Genomic DNA, 24,541 nt, shown 5'->3' with positions numbered 1-24,541 from the left:
TGGTTATACACACTACATGAACGATATCGAAGTTTAAACTCTAATGTGAACCAGTTTGAGACATTATAGACATTGTAATTAGTGGGTATTTTGAGGCTCGACATCTGATATTTCAAGGTGAAGAGCGCAGTGTGATGTAGTTTATTGAAGTCTAGGTTTCAGTCATTATGCTATTGTGTTTCGTAGTTAGATTTAGATATATCTATAAGCGTGTTGCTACCACCAGTATTTGTCTGTATTAATGATACGAGGACTCCGAGCTTCATGGAACTCGAGGATTCACGTTCAGACTACCGGGAAATAGGCTTGTATAGATGCTGCAACCCGTATGAGTTCCGGAAAACTTTGATACTGGGTCAGTATAGGGCGAGATACTCCGCCGTACATATCTATATTATCAGGCAAACTGCGAATGCGTTGACTCGATATTAGTTGTATAAAAATACGCGCATACCACGTTATACATAACTATGACATTAGCTATTAGAGCTGTAAAGTTTACTCTTTTGAATTTTTGTTTTAACGCCCTTTTCAGGAGTCTGGAAACTGCTTGTCCGAGTATGAAAATTATTTCACTAATATCTGTTTGAACTGGATATCCCTGGTTTGCTATTGTCTACTTTTCAAAACCTGGTAAAGTAGCAAAAGCTTCATAAAAAGAAACAGCTTTTAAATAAAGTTTTATTTCCGTTAAAAATTTTTTTTTAATGTAAAATAACGTATGTCATAGAATTAATCTAGATATTCCATCTTATTAAATGTCTGTGGTATGTACTAAATTAATTGAAATAGGAGACTAACCTTTTCTAACTTCGTCACGGTCTGTACAAATATTTGCTTGAACTAGGAATCTATTGTGTGTCCTACTTATTTTAATTAGAATGTATCATGATATTAGACCGCCCACGCCTTAAAACAATAGGTATCAAACATATTAGAACCGATTTTAACTGTTTCTAAGTGAAATGTTGAAGAAACATTGAGGATCTCTTTTTGAGCTCTCTGCAATGATTGATGGCAGTAGATGGAACCTAACAGTGCAGAGTGCTGGCCAATTATAGGTGTATTTAAAATTATATTGATCTCATTCAGTAGTTTACTTATACAGGTTTTGATTTCTTTTTATGTAAAATGTCGCTCGCGGCTCCCCCGAAGTTATGATAGATACCACCTTCACGGGGAAATGATACATACTTAACACCCGCATTTAGATTGGTAGGTTATAATTGGCTAACTGTAATGACGACCTATGAATTACAAATCCTTGTTACCTACTAGGACAACACATAATAATTATCATCACCCTCATCATTATCAGCTGCAAGATGTCCATTGCTGAACATGGGTTTCCCTGAAAAATTCAGATCGATCTATTGTAAGCTGTCCGCATCCAGAACTCCTGCGACATCATAAAACATTAATCGTCTGGCAATAAAATTATATTTTTCTTAAATATTAAGTATAAATGCGAGTTTGAAAAAATCTTTGGATATTTGGATGTGGAGTAAAAGTATGAAGATATAAAATAACTTTAGCAAAAATAGATATTGTGCAGGATGTCTATAATTGCTACCTTTTGCTTTAAATAAGTACAGAAGTTATAGGTTCTTACCGTGCTATTTGACTACATTCAACAGTAAAATTAATGAATTCTGAAATCACAGTGATTTGAGTAACTAGATAAATCATGTTTATATCCTAAGCTCTAATAAATGTAGTATGTTACAAATTAGTGGTTTTGATATGAAGTGAAATATTATATAAATCAATAGGATATAAAAAACAATTTCATGCCATAATAGCAATCAATTTTATTTCACATGCCTATTACTGTCATGTCTCGTCTGTCAGGTGACAAGTTGACACTTGACAGTGTTGTGTTTCGTAAACATGAAAATAAATCAACTAATACTTTAATAATGGATACAAAACCAGAAAAAGTACCTCCAAGGCAAAAAAATAAATCTGTTTCTCGTGAAGAACTATTAAATTTGGATAAAGATGTTTGTGTCTAAAGTATTTTATAAAAACGAGACATAACCTATGCGCTGTATATTTAACAATATTTTGTATCTTTTTCTAGGATTTAGTGGACAGGATATTGCGTTTAGAGGCACATAATACACAACTAAAAGTGTATTATAAGCAAGAATTTGAATATTGCAGAGATCGGTGGCGTTAATAAGAATAAAAAGCCTTTCAACTTTGCGAAGTAAGTCAATGGTTTTCAATTGAGATTATAACATGAAAACTTTAGATTATAGGATGAATGTTAATAATTGACATCCATAGTTTCGAAAAATTGTGTCCATAAAATAGGATGTATTATACCAAATTTCTAGTCTGACTGTCTCTCAGGTCTGAATTAAACACAAAGTCCATGCTGCTGTATATAAAACTTCTCAAAAAGATACCTATTTTTGAACCCTCAGCTGCCATTTCCGCCGGGTCTTACTCCACGTGATGTACTTCGGTTGGGACTATCAGGGTTTTGTGGTGCAAGAGGATTCTATACAGACTATAGAGCACCATCTTTTTCACGCCCTGACCAAGGCATGCTTAATAGAGAGTAGAGAGACCTCTCAGTACCATCGCTGTGGACGTACGGATAAAGGTGTTAGTGCTTTTGGGCAGGTAAGAGTTGTAATAAATATCTAGTAATTTTTTCTATGAACATATGATGCGCATGTTTTTAACCCAGTAGCAAGTTTTCTGTTTACTAGTAAAGTGTGCCAACAATGACATACCTGAGTTAATAAGAATAGCGCAAAGCCTGACAGAATAATAATATACTTTTCTGTAGATTGGATAATATTAGGATGATGACAATAAGTTTCAAAAATGTAATAATTTCAATTATTTTTATGCATTCTCCTGCTGTAAGGAAAATTTATATTTCTACATATTTTTTTATGATAAAAAAACTAGATACATTTTTTATTAAGATGACTACATTGTAATTTTAATTCTTTTTGAGTTTTTTTTATGTTTATCATTAATTTACAGGTAATATCATTATCCTTGCGCAGTAAACATCCTGTAGAGAAGCAGGATTTGCCAGAATCAATAACAACAGAGATGCAGTACAGTAAGATTCTAAACAGGTTGCTGCCTAAGGACATTAGGGTGGTTGCCTGGATGCCTATACCAAAAGAATTGCCTGAGTATAGTGCTAGGTAATACAAGCCAATTGCAAGTAATTTTTAATTACACAGCTAATGTAATAGTATTCAATTGCTCACCAATTATTTTATTTTATTAAAAAAATGTTTTGTGTCTGCCTCAGATTGCCATAGACTTGAAAACTTATAACAAATTTTTAAATATGTATACCTTCTCCCAGGTTCGACTGCATCAAACGAACATATAAATTCTATTTCCCCCGTTCGTCCCTCGACTTAGACGCCATGCGCCGTGCGTGCGCGCACCTTATTGGCTCACACGATTTCCGCCACCTTTGTAAAATGGACGTCGGTAATGGCGTATTGACGTTTACAAGGCACGTGTTGAGTGCTGATATTGTAGCTGTGGTTGAGAGAGATACGGATTTAGGTAAGTAAGCTCACTCACTGAGTAAATAGCTAGCGATCCTGACCATAAATGAATTGAAGTAAGCCATGTAAAAACTTTTATTCTAATTGGACCAGTCTAATTTTGCGATTGATCCTTAGTTGATTCTGATTGAACGATATTTTATTGCTATCCGACATAAGGCACGCCATTATAACCTTTGCGATCTTTATAATGTAGTTTAAGATATATAATATGGTTTCATTTAATATTTTGATTTTCCACTTCTTAATTTCAATTTCTAGCAACATCTATGTACTCCCTGGTGATAGAAGGCAACGCATTCCTCTGGCATCAGATTCGATGTATAATGGGTGTGCTGTTACTGGTGGGGCAAGGGAAAGAGTCCCCTGACATTATTAGCGAACTGCTGGATGTTGAAAAACTATCTAGGTATGCATACTAAAAATTGTCGCCCCCTCTTTCAAACATTTTTCCATCCTCGATTTCCTTTGTGCTCATAAATATTACTAGTTCTCGCCGAGTATTTTGGCTATTCACGATTAAGATTAAGATACATGCTAAAATATTTATCTGTCCACTTACAAACCTCTTTCCCTTTTTTTGTTATTCAAACTTTTTAGATCCTTTTGTGTGGTATAACTACTTACCGCTAGATGACACTATATATTAGTAATTTGGTTGGACGGTAGATGGCGTATATGTTCTGGACATTACTTACCACATAACAAACTTTATTTGCGTCCGAACTAAGTAATCAATATTCTTATTAAATAAAATAATTTAAAACTAAAAGCCATTATATTTTAATCATTCTTTTTTTATTTTCCTTAGCTGCTGGATTAAGTTTACTATTGCACATTAGATGGCAATAATACTCATTTTCTGTTCAACATATTTTATTCTAGAAAACCTCAATACCACATGGCGTCAGATGTTCCGCTAAATCTTTTCCATTGTTCCTATGATTTAGAGGACACAAATAAATGGATATATGACAAAGATGACTTCAAAACTGTTATATCACATTTACAAGGGAATGGACTATGTTCAATGTCAAGTGAGTGATATAGATTCTTAAGATTTTTTAAAATAAATTATAGGGCAAGTAATAAGCTTGCCTGATAATAAGCTTCACGAATGTCTTTATAATATAACAGCATGGATTATAAAGCTTTGTATGACTGAATTGCAATTGCCGTATTGAGCTATTAGATATTATGACTTAAATCTCATAATAAATTATACTTGATACGATGAAAATAAATGTATATGTTTTTCAGATCAACCATGTTAAACGATGCTTTACAACAATTAGAAGCTAAGTATGCGGAGGTAATGAGTGAGACACAAAATGCCGACAGCGGCGAGAGTGAAAGAAACAAAGTTATGGCACATACAGACTGTCTTACACAGGGTGTACGGTCAAAAGTCTACACTCCATTATTGAAAAGGGAAACATGCTGTAAGTTGAAGTCGTTTCGAAGATATTTTATTTCTTGAAATAATTAACGTATCGAAAATTTTTTTTTTTACCTAGATCTAGTTTATTTTCTACTTGCTATCGTTTGCCGTTTCCCTAACGAGATTAACAGTCCATTTGTTTCAGCGAGTTTACAAGAAAGAATTGAACATTACAAGAAGAAAAGAAAAATTGATAGCTCTCAGAAATTATTGTAAATAAAATATTTGTTTCTATACCGACGCTTTTTTAATTATCCAGTTGGTACTTATTTTTATATTGTGTAAAATAAAAACTATTAAATCTACGTTGGTTTTTGTTAATAGAAATTTTTGCATTTAACCGGGAAGCTAGTTTGGTAGAGAAAAGTGGTGAAAGGAAGTAACTAAAATAATAAAGAATTATTTCTATTCGTCCAGAGATGTCGCTGAGATTGTTCGACTACGTTCGAAACCAACACTTTTATTTACGTAGTCCGTGAAGACAATCAATAATTTATCATTATCTGATATCTCAATCTCAATTGTATTATAATAACGTGGAACGTCCGCCGATAGTAGAAAATCACGCAATCGTCCAAACGGTAGCTAGATTTTGTGTACATAATTATTGTAATAATGATGGCATTGTACGTAAAGTGAACAAGCCGAGGCGAGGCGAGCGGTTGGCGATATTTTAACATCCCGCCTCGTATAACGAGTAGTGTTAGAAGGCCGCCACTGCCGGCTAGCGGTCTTACAATCTACTCATTTATAATTTCCGAACGCACCTTAAAAAAACCCGCCAACTTTTTTCAACACTTTTTTCTATAAACCAGCCAATTAAAAATGTTACTTTCACGTTTGCGTTTAAGTAATGCTATCTCGGTTTCGCTTTTGTTCGGTTAATAAATTTTGACAGTCCAATGAAAATATTTACGTAGGGTGCAGTTTTCGAAAACTTTTATTGGTTTTCTTGTGAAATGTGTTAAAAATGCAAAAGACTGTAATAAAAATGTATTAAAAATATGAAACGTTAAGTGTTGTGATAGTTTTCTGTGCTATGAAGTTGTTATGTGACTGCATAATTTATCCAGGTTTGTACTTTCGAACTTTTTAACAAAAATAATCTTTTTTCAGTACAGCGTTCTAAGTGTGTTATTTAGAATATATACGTTCAAACACAAAATATAATTATTTATGATCAATTAGATCTATAGTTTATGTGAAAAGGTCAATTTTTATACCAGAAATATGTAAAATAAAACTGAACAATTGCATTCACATTACATTTTCACTTATTGACTGAAACTGTCAATCATACATAACATGGGAGAGTGCTGTTAATAGTGGTAATAAATATATTTAAAGAATGGCCGTGTAAAGTCAATATTGCACTATTATTAATAATGAATGTAATTGAATTCAAAGCGTTTTTAAATTAAAAAAGCCACAAACAATGATTATTGAATACTCTAAATATTCCTAACTGATTGGATATAAACTAAGAAGTGTAAACATAAGAATCATATTATCAATGATTTGTCTTGTAATATGCATATTTGATGGTCATGATCATTCATGCTTACTATGAGATGACCCACTTCATTCATATTTGCTATCCTTTCTATATAAACACAACTAAACCTGGTGATCTTCACTGGGTAAATCGACAGCTGCAATTAACACTACGCTAACTTGAAAATGTCAACATTACAGAAGAGACGTTTAAAGTGAAAAATAAGATAGATTTTGTAATACTAGAACTTTGTTAATGAGCGTTTTGTGTAATTCAAGAATTCTTCATTTTATAGCAATAAAAGAGATTTGTAAGCTTTTAAAAGATAAGAAAATAATAATTTTGCTTTCTAACAAAAATTACCCAAAAATTGACTTAGCATAGTGTTAATTGCAGCTGTGGAAATAATACCTCTGAGGTTGAAAATTCCATTTTTATTTTCTTCATCATGCCTTCTAGCAGTTGTCCATAGTCTTTTTTATCATGTGCTAGATATATTTAACAAACATTAATTATATCTCCTCTAGTAAATAAAAAAATATATCTTTTTATTAAATTCTGATTCTCTAGTCTTCAAATTAGGATTAATTATATAATTAATATTACTACAACTCATAAAAACTTTATTTCTGTGTTCAATAAAACTCTTTAGTTTGCATATTCACTTGTTCGTCTCCACCTACAGATTTCTGCTGGCCTGCTATGCATTTAAAATTTTAATAAATACTAATAATCATTCAGGAAACTCAAATATCTAATAAATATGCATTTCTTATTGTTTTCATATGTCATATATACAACTATATGTATTACTAGAGATCTTACTTAAATAAAATATAGGCTTAATTTTCTCCTGGGGAATAATAAGCTCAAATAGTTTCATATTATTTATTAATCTTTATGAAACTGTGCACTTAAATGTTATTATATTTAGATTTACAATATAAATGAAGATGCTCATTTTATATAGGTTTGAGATACACAAAAGCTTCATTAGTTGGTCTAAAGGAGTACCAATGAAATTTTGAATATTAACTATGTCAGATGCAGGAATAATCATCAATTTGTTCTTCCAAATCAGATTGTTACAGGCTTGGTTTAAGCAAAACTGCTTGAATGTCTTCTAGATGCCATATACAAACTACCAGTGGTTGTAAACCATAGTTTGGTAATGGCCTTATACTATAAAGTTCTCTTCTTCAATCTAATGAGGATGACTTAAAATGAACTTATTTGGGAAAGCTTCTAAACACATTATTTAAACATGTGCAATGTGTATGGTCTGTAACGGACAATCTCTTGTCAATCAACATACTATTTGGACCCACTCTGCTTAGTATCAGGTTCAATTGTTTTACTTTGCTGTCTTAACTACAAAGTGAGCATCTAAAGCACTCATCCAAAAATCTGGTGCGTTTGTATAAACTGGTTCTTGCCCGACTAATAAATGTAAGGTAATGTTAAAAAAAAAAGACTTCACTTCTCTGTATGCAAGTCTATCTAGTATAATCTCTCTGCCTACTTCTGGGTTACAACAGTGTTCAACAACTATTCTGTTGTAAAGAAAAACTGTAGCCAGTGCAGCCTATGGTGGCTGCTTTAAATCTAATAATGTTTTCAACATGGATTTGTCTTTTTATATTGACCTGTTATACACATTTTTTACAAATTAAATACACATTTTTATTTTAGTGTAAATAACAGGTAAATAAGAATTAATATAGTCTTTAAAAAAAAATTGTAATATCAAGTTTTTTTGTGGTATTTACATTTGTGGTGTTTTACAAAAGACCAGCAAATTGCATGTCTTGTCATTCAATTACATAAAAAAGAAAAATTATTACACATTATATGATGGTATGGTTAGATCAATAGATTAATATTCATAATGTTCTGCCATAAATGTTGAATCCTTGATATCAGGTCCAAGTTACATTTTAATTAAAGAATTAACTACATAGTTGTACTGTATGCAGTAGCATTACCTAGAACATCTAAATTATGTAGGAATACTTGATACATATAAATAATCATATGTCATGATCAAAGGATTAGCTTTGGACTTCATCTTAGATATCTTATATAAAACTATATAAAACAATGTTGTCTATGTGCTTCCTAGAATATCATGTTATAAATAACTTGTGATAATTATTACAATGAATTATCAAGTTAATACGAGTCATTAGATGCTAAATATCGTAATGTCTAGTAAGATTGGCTATGTCCTACAAATCAGATCAAAACATGTATGATTTTTTTATATGTACATGGCAAAGTGACCCCAATGCACCAGATGGTGGGGATACATCAATGGAATGTTGATTGACGAGAGATGATAACCCCTCGGTAATCGACAAAATTATGCCGGCCTGTTAGAACCGGATATAGTACATAGGCTGATCCCGGAATACGACACACTTACGTGGGCGACTATGGCGGGTTTTAACACTTTGTGTACGGTGATCGCTATTCGGGCGGATATAAAATACATCCTACCACCATGCCACACATATTATTATAAATAAAATGACAAAAATAATTAGCACAAAGCCTAACTTCTAAATTACTCGTAAAATTTGGATGCTATTTTTATCACAATGTAAAACCTTTTAGGAAAAGAATAATTACATTGAATGGAGATGTAAATATTTGATAAAATTGTATAAAGGAAAAACATTGAATATTAATTTAGTTATGAGCAAGGTCTGGCGGCCATTGGTGCGGAGGATCCGCATGGTTTTTAGGATCGAATAGTAATAGCAAGGGCTTGGGCGGGTGGCTGCAGGAAGAAGCAGGTTTATACTTTTGTATGTAATCGAATTAAATGATTGGGATTATCTATAGTTAGGAGGCCCTATGGCGTCTACTAGGGTGAATCCGTCTTTTTTCATTTATGTCGAGAAGTATTTCAAACAATAACATAATACTATGGTGCTAAGCGCAAAAGCGGTATCTCAAAAAAAAAATCAAATTCTTGATTTTTTCAGTCGTCGTCTTGATGTCTTCAGATAGCATAAAGAAATACCCATCCAATGAACTTACCTAAACGACGGCATCTTGTTCAGAACTTGTTAAAAAAAAACCTTAAAACAGTTTCTGTATCTCAGTTTTACATACAAAACTATAAAACTATCTTTACAAATCATCGAGTATCTCGGAATAAGTTTCCCTGATATACCGCTTTTACGCTTAGCACGGCAGAATAAATGTGGCATGAAGTAGTACAAATAGTTCTTCAGATTTTAGACCATTTCCATTATAAAATCATTAATATCTATCCAGCGATTTTACCGTGAAGTCGTATTAAAACGACTTTCTATTGAAGCATAAATGAGTTAGTTATATTAGCCCTGTATTAAATTGTTTGATTGAACCTTCTCTACCACACAGTCTAATAAAGATTAGTAGACTAACATAGACTGGAAATGTTACAGAAAACTATAGATGTGTAGTTTTTGTCATAAAGTTTAATGAAAATATTAAAATTTATGAATAATTTGGCAATATTGTTATCTCTGCTCATTATCACACTTTAAAATAATCCTTATTTCAGCCTGCAATTACATCCACGGATCATTTCTTTTTTATCTGTGCCTTCAGAATGTTTGTGAAAAATAAATTAATATTACCTAATCAAATAGGAACTTCAGGAGTCAGATGCGTATATTGGAATGAAATTATGATATCCATTACGTCTGTGAGGTGAAACCAGATGAAAAACGTCTCTGGTATTGAATACTACTGCACTTGCACCCGGTTATTAATATTAGTACATATAATTTGACACACATGCGATTCTTTGAATTCAAAGTTGCAGATGTTTAATTTTTTTATATTATGCTTTCCACCGTATCTAACGGTGATGTCGCAAATGTCGATTAATAATAATAGCGCATACAAAACAAAGAAAACACATCCTAATGAATGCATGGATATTATTGACTTCTTGAGTTTGGGCGGTTAAAATATCTACAAGCAAAAAGCTCCCAATTCATAAATAAGATCATTTACCTGCCCGTGCGCACTTCTTCTATTGAATGAATAGACGACTGTATGTACTCGCCTGGTGCATTATGACTTCCCATAATTTGTGGCAACTAGAAACTCTTCTGACACATAATCTCATAATGCCCTGTAATTATGTGTAACTTATTAGATACTTTATAATGATTTGAACTGAGGATAATAACCCTTTGTTCTAAAGATTCGAGTATCGTCTAGCATGCGTGCTGTGTTTATAATACTTACATATTTTAATATAAAAGAGATAATGAAAGCTAGCGGGGAAAACGACACGGAGTTCTGGCTTTTTGTATAGAATATAGGTTTGATTGATCCGTTCCTATTTTTTTATTTCTAATTTCGGCCACGGCGGTCAATCTCAACGGAGATCAGCTAAGTACGCAGGAGACATTATAGTGCACAAGTGTGTGCGCAATACACAGGCGCACTCTCTGTTCCTTCACCCTCATAGTCCGATGGGACGGCAATCCGACATCACCGGAGAGAGATCAGGCGCAGGACCAACGGCTTACGTGCTTTCCGAAGCAGGGGGGGGGGGGAGTATCACACTACCATCTTCCTGACTCCGAGCTGTGACTGAGTAAATTTTAAAAAACCCAGTTATAATTATTTAGGCCCGCCCTGGTATTCGAACCCGGGACCTCAGAGGGGTTGTCGTACTCGTGTACAATTACAACTACGCCACCGAGGCAGTCAGCAATATAGATATCAGAACATATACAAACGATCCCCAATGTTATCTTGGGATTGAGTTTAGAGTCAACCAGTCGAAATAATTTATTTATAAGTACGTTAAATAAACTTTACATTGATTGGCCCATTTTCACGATCGATCTGTATATAACGATTAGAATCTGTTTTCAAATCGGTGGTTAGTCGTATTATGATCATTTCCGTCGAATCGTTTGATAGAGGGTGATGTAGATTAAAATATAGACGCACATGTATTCTAGAAGGTAAAAAGTAACTATTAGTTGGTTCTTTGGATTTATTAATTCGTATAGAATAGTATTAGGGCGGTGGTCGAGGGCTTGTTTAGCGGGTAAGTTACCAGAGCGATAATATTGAGCGGGCGGTTGCATGACGTCCAAAAGTCCTAGGAGAAAAAAAAATCTTATAAAAATGACCATGCTTGGCCGACCGAAAAAAAAGTTTTTCTTAGCAAGCTCCAGACTTACAATGGTGTCACTGTTAAGGGCGGCGAATATTATTTTTTCCTCAAGCTCCTAAATTACTAATCGGACCCCTGTATGGGTATAAAGTAAAGTAAGAATAAGTCGGTTTGTTTATCCCCCTTTTTAAACAACCGGGAAGCAGCATGCAAGCACAATTCCTGTTTACAGGATATAAACCAGAGTAATTACTGATTATTACGAGACAAGTTCTGACGTCCCATGCCAGTGTCATGTGGTACTTTGCAATTCAAAGTGGTGGATGACGTCGCTACTGTTTACGGGCAGGCGTGGCGCATGCCGTCAGGCGAGCGAATTTCTCGCCTCGACATTCAGTTTAAAAAACTTGCACGCAATGTGGGCAGAACGATTATGAATTTATTTATTTGAACAGCCAACAAAACATACACCTTACATAGTTTGTTTTTTAACAATTCCATAAGTAATTGCTGCAGTGCTGTTTTAATTACAGGCTGTCACAGCATGAACATATTAAATACATAACAATAAACAATTGGCTGCACCATAAGTGCAGTATATTTTTGTATATCTTCACATAACGGAATTTCGTCCGTTATGTGAAGATTTAGAAGTATTTCTACACGATGAAAGAGTAGTCTATGTACTTTAAAACTTATATTACGATTAAAGCTTTATAGTGATAGAATATGAAATAATATTTTTTAAATGTATTTTAAAAACTACAATACCGACTTTGTGGCATTATAAATATCTAATGTTAAAAATTTAGAAGAGCCAGTAGGGGTCGAACGCTCCGATCTTTCGAATGTCAGATATCTGACATTCTTAGTAAAGGCCAGGTCAAAAGTACCCGGAACCGGCGGGAATGCATGAAGATTGATGAAGGTGGAGGAAGCGAGAGAAGTATGCTAGAACCGTACAAAGTTGCAATCCATAGTCTCTACCTTGGATAGAGGCCTTATATGTATGTACAAATGTTGATACTACGTGATAGTACGTATGTATGTACAAATTTTGGTTTATAATTAATTTTATATTTCTTTTTGTTACAGATATATGAAACAAACGATGACTAAACGCATAGCGATGTAACTCTGTCATAACGATACACAATGGCCAGTAATATGCAATTAGAAATACTTAATAATATGTGAAATATTTATACTTAGTAGTTATAAGGCCAGTATTAGTTTTAATTATATTTATATAATGTACGAACACTGCGAAGACATCGGAATGAAGACTTCTTTTATCTGTGAGTATTGATTTTATTATTTTCTTGTGTAGAGAACAGTTTTATATTGAGGAATAGATAAACATTACAAGTAACTTATCCACTCTTGGACTGCCCAGTACTATGGGGGCGTTTAAACAATTTTGCCACGGTATCTTCTGCCTGTCGAAAGAGGCGGCTAAAAGGGAGCTATTGGAAGTCGTAGACGCGCAGCGGGAAATGCGCGGCCTCATTTCGACCAATGCAATGGTTCGACTCTGAAATGCACTGCAGCTCGGAATCAACTAATGATATAACATTCATTCACTCTCACATATTATATTTTTAATTTCAGATCATACATTCAGAAGGCAAAGATAGTGGGATTGGAACAAAAGTTGCTTAATGGTGTTTATGGTAAGTGCCATAATTATCGTATACTAATTAACATTTTACTGGTGGTAGGTCTCTCATATGTGCCCGCCTGGGTAGGTACCACCGTAATGTCTTTTTCTGCCGCCAAACAGCGGTGTTTACTGTGTAGTCACTGTTGTGTTCCGGTTTGAAGGCAATTGTAGCCATTGTAACTATTAGACATAATAAGACTTTAACATCTCATGCCATAGGGTGGCGAGCGCAGTGGGATAAAATAAAAATAAATAAAATAAAATACTTTATTTATCACGTAGGCGAACAAAGTTGCACTTAAGATACGTCAAAACAAAGAACAAGAATAATTATTATTATTTCTAAACAACTATTAAAATTACTTATATAACTATGGACATTTTAAAGGATACCAAACAATACTATGTAATTCACGGTGTAGGATGGTGTAAGGTATTTCTGCTGTTTATGTTTGTATCGGTTACCACCAGGCGAAAGGCAAGATCCTCTCGTCATTCAAAGCAATAAAAAAATCTATCGATTTGTGCAAAAGTATAAGATAGAACCTTGTAATAGTGAGCCAGCGATATAAGGGTATCATTCACACTATACAATTATGTGACAGCGATAACAGTTCTATTAAACCTTACTGTAAATAAGTTCATATTTTCCTTCCCATCAATATTTTGTTCATTAATAGTCGGTACGAGGTCATTTGAACATAAAGTACATAATACATTTTATGTTCATCTAAAAATGGTTTCTTATGAACATTAAAGGTGTACGAAGGTTGCACGAAGGTTTGTTCTACTTCCGGTGGATCCCGGAAATGCGTGATCTAGTGATGATGTTGATTCATTTGTGTTATTTATTATAGATTTATCCGTGACTTTGTGTTTTAAAACCTCTTTTATTTATTGCGAGAAAAATATGCCTTACTCAGGTTTGTCTTTTTTTTACCATAGACCATTGGTTGCTTTTAATTCATATTGCACTTAGTGCATTGTTATTTTTTATTTGTAATAATCGTATGTAATATTGTTAATTTTGGTAGCACTCCCTGATAAATAAAAATTAAAAAAAAATAATCGTAAGCAGACTTAACGCTAATAAAGGTGATTTTTCGGAAGCCCAAAAATAATTTATCGCGCCTTTCCTTAAGAATTGGTAATACACTCACGAATATGGTGTCATTGTGGGAAATCATGTAACCCTTATCACCAGGTCTCAGTAACGAATATAAATGAACGCATGACGCCAAACTCTGGTATAACGCCTTTTTCCACTCAGCCAAGGATTTCTATTGAGAAAAATTAAGAAAAATAAGCAAAATATTGTACGTCTGGCTCTCTAGTAGGTTTGCTGACTAGTATCCTATTGGTATTTTTGGCAGAAGTAAATAAAAAACAGTCAAATCCTTTAGGACATTTGCTTTTTCGTGGACTATGGAAATCGCTTACCACGAGAATAACCATAATGATTTCTTATGTTTACGCGAATTTACTTTGCGGATGAACAATACCTCTGTCCCCCCCGTGACCATGAAGGCTGCAGTCTTCGAAACGTCGGGAGAAAAGTAAAATATTAAAACCGCAATAAAATCCGTTAAATAGTTTAATTTAAACGAGAATAACCATTTTTTAATATCTATGCCTAAAATAAAAAAAAAATATTCAAAAATTTTCAAATTAGGAATTAGAATACCAACATAAAGAAAAACCGTCATCATTATAATGCAGTGTGTAATGAACGAAATACACGGTACAAGTGTGCAGTAATTACAGTTAGAGGCTGGGCAACTGGCCGGCGCATCGCGGGTCGACCTTCACCCACTAGCACGGACTCGGCCGGCCATCCTTTGTGCGTTTTGCCTTATAATACTTAATGTTTTGTTAAGATTCGCGCGTAGTGAGACGTAGCTTCTGTTCTAAGATGGTGGTTTAGTAATTCGTATTCAAAGTCTCCAGTGAGCAGCGTGTATATGGTGTTAAAGGAACCAATTCGTTCGATTATAATAAGGATAACTGAATCGTAGGACGAGAAAATAGTTAATCTATTACTGACATTCGATTGTCTAGCCATATATAGCAATGAACCCAAAACGATGAGTTAAGAAGCGATGTATAGAACTGTAGTGCGTTCCGCACCAGTCATTTGTATATTTTTTTAAACACAACTAATATCCATAATTTATGTAATCTGAAGATTCATTTAAGGGAACCATGGCAATAAACTAAACTCCAAGATCGTTATTTAGGTGTATCGAAAATGAAAATGTTATGCTAGAAGGTCTTCATGAGCGTAATCAGCTTTTAAGTCGCGGGGAGAGAGAATCTATTTTGATCAGAAGGCCAACGCTAAAATTTATATAGTTAGTTCCAATAATTCAACACGTTAGATTAGTAGTTACAAGAAAAGGTATACAGTTGTATTGAATCCAGGTGAGAATCCACCTCGTACGTCCATGAGGGTATGCTAAGCAAAGCTACGCGATGCGATGTTTTAATGTGCGCCGGGTTTCATAAACCAAAGGTGTGAGTGCTAAGTACGTGCTATAATAAGGTATTTCTAACAAAAACTTCACACGTGTAGGAAACCTTATTTGGTTGTTTAATAAATACCAATATTGTAGGCAATTTATAATGGGTTTTCAGTATTTGTAGTCGTTTTTATAGCTTCATTGATTTGATGGCATTTATGGATGTTAAATTGTTTGGCACTTAGCGGTATGAGTAGTTACTAGTTAATTATGGGGAAAATTTATAAGATGCAACAAGGTCCAGCAGAGTATACAATGTAGTAAGTACAGAAGAGCCTAACACTATAAAAAAACGTGTTTTATGATATATAGAAAACAATAATGACATAGTTTCATGAGTAGTAGAAAATTGTAGATATTTTATTTTTAAATAACACGGAAAATCTTCTAATTTTTAAATAACAGGAAAAACTAGTGGTATCTTCTCAACAAAGGACGCAACAAACATAATATAATAGTATAATAAAATTGCAACCAGATTTATAATTTACATATTAATTTTGGATGGTATTGCTAGTTTGAAAACAAGCGCAACGGAAGAGTAACTTATTCGTTTCCTTCTTAGTTGTATACATTTGTCGAAACACTTTTAAATTGGTATTTAAATCGTGCATGATACGGAAATATCAATGATCAATGTCATTGTCAAATATTTAGAGTGGAGACACAAGTTGATCCTCTGGTACCTCTAACGACAGGATAAAAAACACACATCACGCATTTATACTCGAAAGGGTATACAGAGGCGCAACCTGGGCACCCACTTTTCGCCAGTTGTGTTACGTCTCATGACGTGATAGAGGGCGACCCTATCGCCATATCGGGCAATTCCAGACCCGGGCTGATACTGAGAAGAAAAACCCAAATATCACTATGCCCGGCCCGGGATTCGAGCCCAGGACCTCTGAGCGCTGCCGTACCGCGCATGCAGTACAACTACGCCACCGAGGCTGTCGACAGTCGCAGGCAGAACGGCGGAATAGCCAACAATAATTATAGACCATTTATTTCTCTAATGCTATGCGTCCAAAAAATTACACCAAAATATCTGTCTCTCAGGAAACCGTTCTCAGATTTGTCGGTGACCCGTTGCGTGCGTTTTTAAGATATTGGAGGAAGAAGAGGTTGGAGGATTAAAATCATACTGAGCCTTTTGAGTAAGAATATCGTAACAATTTTTTTTTAATCGGACACCGCAAATTCGCCCCTTTGCACCTGATGGTAAGTAGAGGGGGGTCCAATAGAATGTTGACTGACGAGAGACGATTAACCCCCATAAACACAATTACGCCGGCCTGTTGGAACTGGATTTACACAGGTTGATCCCGGAACTTTTGGCGGTTTTACTAAAACTGATTTTTACTACTTTATTCTAAAATATTTATGGCTTATTTCCATTATTAAATGGTTAATGTGTGACTAAATTCTGCAAATATACCATAAATATTTTAGAATTATTAAGAAAAAAACGCAAAGTAAAACGCGATGTTCTTCCTGAAAATTCTAGAAAATATATCGCCTTCCGTCTTTTCCACTTAAACTGCTACCATCAAATCATTATAGGCCTCCAAAAGACCAACGGCTCCGAGAATGGCGTTATAGGTGATTATACGCGTACCCCAGTTTCCAACTTCTATAAAACACCAATTCCCATCAGTGGGATTCCAAATTTACATTTCGGTCGTTACTCTCCCCGCACATCGCGACCCTGTGGCATCAACGGTTTGCAGACGACCTTGTTTGGACTTAGATGCGATACACACAGGCGTGACGGATGGAAAATACGTGTTTATAGTTACGGCAGATATATATTGCACCTGATGATAAGTATAATGGAATTAGATTAGAAGGACGTAAATAAATGTTGAATATCTGCTCTATATTTTATTTGTTGACATAGCAACGTATTGCTGTGTTGTTTTGCTTTCCCATTTCTGTCGTATTTGCTTATATGTGTTTTTTTATGTTGTCTGGTGTTTCTAATATATATCAAAATGTATGTTCATAAAGTTTAATTTCATTTAAAGACCAGAAAGAGATGAATATCTATTTTTATTCTTACTCAAAGAACCAACTTGTTTGTTTTGGTTAATTAAAAATGACTTTATTCTTAGATCCTGCAAATAGTATCTGCCTAATTCATAATTTATGGCTTAACTAAACTATATGCTAAATAGTGAATTCATTTAGCAAGCTGAAGCAGGTGTTGAGTAGTAAACAACGTTCCCCAACCAGCCAACAAGCTCGCCGTCCTTCCCATCCTTGTACACGCATTAGAAGGTGCGACGCGCGTGCGAACCGCTTCACTGTAACTGTATCGTGGGAACGTAGCATTTATGCTTTCACCGCTGACCATCGGCCCACCATAACCGCTCACCATCGACGGTAGGTCTACCAGTGGTGGCGCAATCGGTTCTGTCTAGATGGTGACTAGCGATGGCGTGTTTATCGGCTGAAGATTATCCTTTCGCTGTCTTGTGATTGTGTTGATGTTAATAATGGATGTCATGTATTGTTTTTTGTTCTAGGATGAAAGGGAGGGCGCGGGGCGTCGCGAAAGCCCCGTGCTGCCCGCTATGGAGGTAAGCAGTGTTTATGAAATATATTTATTATTTACTATGGCGTGAACTTCTTTGAAGTGTGGAAAAGAGACGACATGGACTTTGATTAATGAGTAACATTGCACTTCAGTTTCTAAGTTTATGTAGTAGAAATATCGATTGTGCCAGAAAGGGACATACGATTCATTGCTGAATAATTGAAATGTTTATATCTAGGAAGTGTATTGATCGACTTCAGTTGTTTTTGGTGTCTATTTTGTTTAATAACAGTTAAGAAAGTTATTTTTTCATTGCATAAGGCGACTAACAAATGGACACTTGATGTAGTGATCTCATTTACCTGATAACTTAAGTTTTAAGGAAATAAGTAGAGTTTGAAGAAAAGGCCGGTTGTATATGCGCCTTTGGAAATTTCATTCAACGTACAAAACATTACAGTAAGCTAATGTTAGTTTTCTCTGAGTGGTACTACCCCAATCGAGGAGGTCCAAATATACTGTAGACAAGAATGTCTACAGTATGGCTCTACCACTATGAAAATTTTACTTATTGGCAATAGCCAGGGACTCTTGGATACTTGTACTTTAGTTTTTAGAAAATCAATAAATTAAAATAGATTCCTCCTCTAAAGAAGTATTTTCTTCAGCCCGGTCCGGGGATCGGTTCCCCGATGCGAGGACCCTTGGCTTAAAATATTACTGGATACTTATAATTAAAATTAATGGAGAAAGGAACACATTTCATATATTTTTTTAGAGGTATTTTTGGTGACGGCAGTTATTTAAATATATCATAATATTTTTTACATTAAAAGCTAATTTTTTTTTATTTTTGTCAGTACAAAGATCCTTGGTCATCAGTCATCATCTATTTAACACCTACTCATTGAATCAATTCTAGCAAGCCTAAACACGCTATTCCGGCTGTAAGTTGCTGAGGAGATGTGCACCCCGCAGACTACTTGATGCTACGGCGTCAGTACATGATTGCTATGTATTGAATGCCACCTAAGTAATAGTATACTATATTTATCTTGTATATTACTATATTAATCTTGAAACGCTTGAAAAGATAAACAAATTATAGTTAAGAACGATGGTTCTTATTCCTTTCGATAACATCAGCTTCCAAACGAAAAAAAATGCATGAAAATTTGCCTATTTGTTTGGATGCTACGATGCTACTGACAGACTTACAGACACACACCTTAAATATTATGAATATATATAAAATATTCAGTCTTTGTATGTCACATATTTTGATGTAACGAAGAAAGCTTAATAGTATCTACTCATATGCAACACTGTAGAAGTTTAGTGTTTATATCCATCTATTAATGGTTTTAGACACAATATTCATCCATAAGCCAAACAATAAAAAGCCAAAACAATAAATAATAGACTCTACTAGTTTAATGTTTACAGCCATCGAAGATTCGATTTCAAAATGACCTAAATCATTCTAACTTTACCATAGCTGTTACCGAAACAATCCTTTAATTATAATATACCGTGGTTATAAATCTAAACTCTCTATCTAAGACGTATTCAGTGAAAACCGTTAAGCAACACTATTCCTACCGAAAGCTACCGTTTCCTACCATCATTTAAGTGACAAATCAATAGATCAATTAGGCGCGATACGCCATTGGTGCGCGGGAGTCGCGTTCCACATTCAAAACGCTGTCAAATTAGGCCGTTACAATTTTGAATTAAGAACGTCGTGTGTTCGAAATTCGAATTTGAAATTAGAACGTGGCTATTCGAAAATGGAGTTTAATTTTAGGACATTACGATTTCGAATTTAGAATGTTGTGTTTGAAATTCGAATTTGAATTTGGAACGGTTTTGTAACGGCTGCGTGGTGAAGGCATTCTACTGTCAATGGATTGCGTTTATTGGTTGATGAGGGTACCTTGAGATGTTACGTAAGATTATGGTAAGTTGTTTAGACCCTCCTGGAAATTATGTATATAGAGTATATTGCGTTGCGTTTGCTCAATACCTAATATTTATATAATTTTACTAACAAAGTGCGCCTTGGTGTTAAATTTTTAATTTGTCAGTTGATAGTACAAGTTTGAATGCTAACGAATTATTGACATTAGGAATAGGAAGTAATCTAGATTAGAAATTCGTAATTTTTAAGATAATATTAAAAAGCTTTTAAATAATATCTGAATTGTTTTTGTTATGAATATATGATCTGGTGACCGTAAAATACATCCGATTCACTAATTTTATCTCAAACAAATTTACAATAACGAAAATATTTAGTTTATGAATTCTGCTTACTCCTTTGGAAATATGGATATTCATGAGCGCATTTATTATCTACATATTACTTAACAAGATATATTAACCAACCGCTCCTTAGTGTCATCAGTTTCTTAACAGCACCTTATCAATCCCGCACGGGGAAAGGTAAGGGCGTGTTTCACTGGTTTCGCAAGACTCGTCGGATGCCATGCCATCCTCAAAATGTCTGACGCCTTATAAAGTGCTAACCAGTTGAAGAAGCTAGGCAAAATGTGTATTTAGTATTTAAACGTACGTGTGCTTATTAGGGAGATTCTAGAATGTTCCGAACGTGTTTTTTTTCGGTTTTGAGGTTGTTACGTTGGTGATGGGCCTCGCCTTAGTGTTACTACAGATATAGGACTGTTTATTGTAAATATCGGATTCTTAAGAACCGAGTCTGTCTTGTACCGACAAGACTGGCTCGGATTTTGGGATTCAAGCACTGCGCATCCTGAAACAATTGACTTATAGAGAAAAATGTCGCCGCAGGTTTCAGTCAGTGGAATAGTTAGATCGTTAAGTCCGACTGAAATCTGGAAACTATTAGCCTGTAATAAGATAGTCCAGTACAATTCTAAGGTAGAGCATTGTGGACCCTTAAACCATTTTATGCTTTGAAGAGGTCTACCACAGGCTATCAGTGTACCGGCATAAAGGGTGACCGGTAATACCGTAGTATCACTTGAAATACACTATTAAAGATGGTACGTATATCCTAAGGTATAAGGTACAAAATGCTGGTAAATAGTAAAGACGAGTCGTAACTCGTAGCTAAAAAGCTAGTAAATAGTAAATGCGAACAGCATCGGGCGTGGCGCCGACAGACGCTCGCATTGCGAAACCGCAATTGCACGATTCGTCTGCAATTATAGCGGACGGGGTGTGGTGCGTGTGCCGGCGGGTGTATGTAAGCTTATGCGTCTGTCACCGAAGAAGAAAGCAAGGGCATTGTGTACCACTTGACGTCGTAGGGGATATCCATACCTAACATCGTGTATTGGGTATAAAGAAATATACCATACAACTCGTGCTGATTTTTTTAGCTGGAGTTTATAAACGGCCGTTTAGGGCTACCACTGCGTATGAATTCTCATACTTATTAGAGGGTTAGTAGGTGTATTGCTAATTATAAGATAAGGAGGTATGAGATTTGAAAAACGGTACAGAATGTTTTAGTTATTCAAATCTGGAAACTTACATATAAAAAATACGAAAATTTTACAGAAGTTACATTTTTTTTAAACAAATAACAGAATTAACTCTTCATAAAAAGCGTTATTAGATTAATTTCTTCCATGAATCATGACGATTTCTATTTCTTCTATAACCAAACCGAAATAAATTTAAAATTATTACAACCTGCTATCAGTGTGACCGCGTGTTTGTCTAATGGTATTGCACACAACCATGGTCACCCGAGGATCCACCACTCGCGCCACTCACAACCGCACCGGCCTATTAGCACAGGCTCACGCTGTCACCGACGTATCAGGTAGACAAACATTGCAGGGTATTATGAAAATTAACAGTTGGTGTTTTAGGGTAGCGGCCGAAATTGTCATGCAATCATTTTTTTTTTCTTTATTTAGCAAGCCAACAGTATTAATTACATGAATATTTAATCACAATGTGGCATTGAAATTTAAAAAGGTGCATTGTTATCATACAAATCAAATTTCAAAGTCCTATGTGTTCTAAACAGCTCTGGTTCTTACCATTCTCTACGTCAGATGAGGAGTATTTCCTTTTCTCCCCAGCTCTTGATTACTTATAACCTTTCTATGAATTTTCTTCGGTTTAGAAAAGTATAGACAGTCGATTATAATTTATATTGCACTTTTAAAATTATAATGACTGAATTTGCGATTATCAATAATTCCACAAAAAATAATATAAAACTTAGTTTGTGACTTTGGCGTTATTTAAATATAATCTATATTATTATACTTAAATCTCGTATTTTGCACTTAATCATTTCATTTCTAGGGGTACATTATACGTAAAATGATTGTATGCGCGGGGGCCGCAACTCCGTAAATGTGCAAACTTCCGTTCTCGTCACAAAACATATTGTTTATTCGGACTGTAATATAGTAGAGTATAAGCGGCGATAGCCTAGTTGGGTGTGGAACGGACTGCCAAGACGAATGTCCGTAGGTTCAAATCCCAAGGGCACACACCTCTGACTTTTCTAAAAAATCATGTGTGTATTCTTTGTGAATTTATCGTTCGCTTTAACGGTGAAGGAAAACATCGTGAGGAAACCTGCACATCTGAGAAGTTCTCTATAGGAATTTCGAAGGTGTGTGAAGTCTACCAATCCGTACTGGGCCAGCGTGGTGGACTAAGGCCTAATCCCTCTCAGTAGTAGAGGAGGCCCGTGCTCAGCAGTGGGCAAGTATATAATACAGGGCTGATATTATTATTATAGTAGAACCAGAGATTAACGCCTTCCAACAAAAAAACAAATTAAAACTTCAGATTTATGATATTGAAAAATACCATTAATTTAAATTATACTAGAGTTCTTAACATAATATCCGATTCCGTATTTGTTATAATTCTAAGAAAGAAAAAAGCGTGCTGTGAGTTAATGAACATAATTTAATGAATATTAAGGGTTATAATTGAATTCGCGTTAGGTTTTCAGAACCATAAAAACGTTTAACAATGTACACAAAAAATACTGCATAAAACATTGTTAGTGTGAACAATATTTATCGTGTGCAATTATTAATTAGGCTTTTTTTGTTGCAAGTTAAATACGCGTAAGGCTGTGGACAGACGGACCGTATTTTAAGGAGTTTTTTAGTAGCCAGCGAAGGCATTTTAGCGGTTAAGAGCTGTCTCTCACATGACAAAAAAAAGGTGATTTTAGCGTCTACATCTCCAGTTTTGATTTTTTTATACGAGCACGGCATAGAGACCCCACTTCACCTGATGGTAAGTGGAGTAGGGTCCAATAGAATAGCGACTGACGAGAGATGATTATCCCTAGGCGGTCGACATAATTATGCCGGCCTATAGATACACAAGCTGATCCCGGAACGCGACACATTTACGTGGGCCACTGTGGCAGGTTTTAATACCTTGGGTAAGGTAGTCACTAGTCGGGCAAATATAAAATATATCCTACCAGATATCCTTTAGTTCGTTTTAGTCTTATATAGGCATACTATGCGATATGGCGTTAGACTTGCCTCCTATCACGTAATGGGACGGAACATACTTGGCGAAAAGTGTTTGTCCTGGTTGCACTTCTGCCTACACCGATAAAGCCGTGACGTTACTATACACATATTACGCGTATGAAATGGTTATATCCTAAGCTCCCTTTGATGGTACTCAAGAGTGGGATCTGGATGACAATAGGTGTAGAGGGGGAGATAACTAGCTCCAGTTATTGTTTGAGACGGCGAGCGAACCATGTATCATTTAGCGAAACATAAGAACAAAAACAAAAAGTATGTGAGTCATAAAAACTAAGGATTACATGTGAGCTGCAGTTTCCGATGCGTTCTATATAAATACGCTCTCAACTGCACCTGACTGCGTTCTAACGACTGCAGGCAGTGCAGTTGGTACAATAAGCAGTTTTTAGCCAGTGTCTGTTAGCACCCTAACAATGTTCGGTCGGCGGTTAAGCAATAAGTGTTTATTGCTAAACCTATAATAATTATATCAACGAGGTTTCCTGAATAAAAACTGCGGAAAGGAATGCATGAAACGGAGTCCTTCAGTGGTCAGTTGCGAGTATTCTTCGTGTGCTGCATACTTTTCGCGATCTAGGGACATAAACCGAATTAATTCCTGTTGGAAGCTGGCATGGATATGATCAGGATCTCGACAGAACTCATAATTCTAAATGATT

General features: G+C 35.0%; 2 protein-coding genes across 3 annotated transcripts in view; both read left to right on the top strand.

The window, feature by feature from the left end:
* Window positions 1-1,854: 1,854 nt before the first annotated feature.
* Window positions 1,855-5,300, top strand: LOC115456235 (tRNA pseudouridine(38/39) synthase). Its single transcript, XM_030185207.2, is given in 11 exon segments — window positions 1,855-2,003; window positions 2,084-2,131; window positions 2,133-2,212; window positions 2,433-2,634; window positions 3,007-3,176; window positions 3,344-3,552; window positions 3,816-3,963; window positions 4,440-4,564; window positions 4,567-4,591; window positions 4,815-4,996; window positions 5,141-5,300. Coding segments are annotated over 11 exon segments (1,344 nt in total). The 5' UTR covers window positions 1,855-1,919; the 3' UTR covers window positions 5,212-5,300.
* Window positions 5,301-5,527: 227 nt separating this feature from the next.
* Window positions 5,528-24,541, top strand: part of LOC119191044 (Krueppel-like factor 3) — a 52,517-nt gene continuing 33,503 nt past the window's right edge. The window contains exons 1-4 of one of the 2 annotated variants that reach the window (XM_037444813.1): window positions 5,528-6,068; window positions 12,723-12,925; window positions 13,239-13,300; window positions 18,338-18,391. In XM_037444813.1, the coding sequence (XP_037300710.1) occupies window positions 13,289-13,300; window positions 18,338-18,391 (66 nt within the window). In that variant the 5' untranslated portion in view covers window positions 5,528-6,068; window positions 12,723-12,925; window positions 13,239-13,288. The remainder of the gene's footprint in view (window positions 6,069-12,722; window positions 12,926-13,238; window positions 13,301-18,337; window positions 18,392-24,541) is intronic. The other variant, XM_037444812.1, reaches the window with a different exon arrangement.

Source organism: Manduca sexta, chromosome 28 (genome assembly GCF_014839805.1).
Source record: "Manduca sexta isolate Smith_Timp_Sample1 chromosome 28, JHU_Msex_v1.0, whole genome shotgun sequence".
In the NCBI taxonomy this organism is placed as follows: domain Eukaryota; kingdom Metazoa; phylum Arthropoda; class Insecta; order Lepidoptera; family Sphingidae; genus Manduca; species Manduca sexta.
Note: the sequence above shows the minus strand (reverse complement) of the source record. Positions and strands in the feature narration are given on the sequence as shown.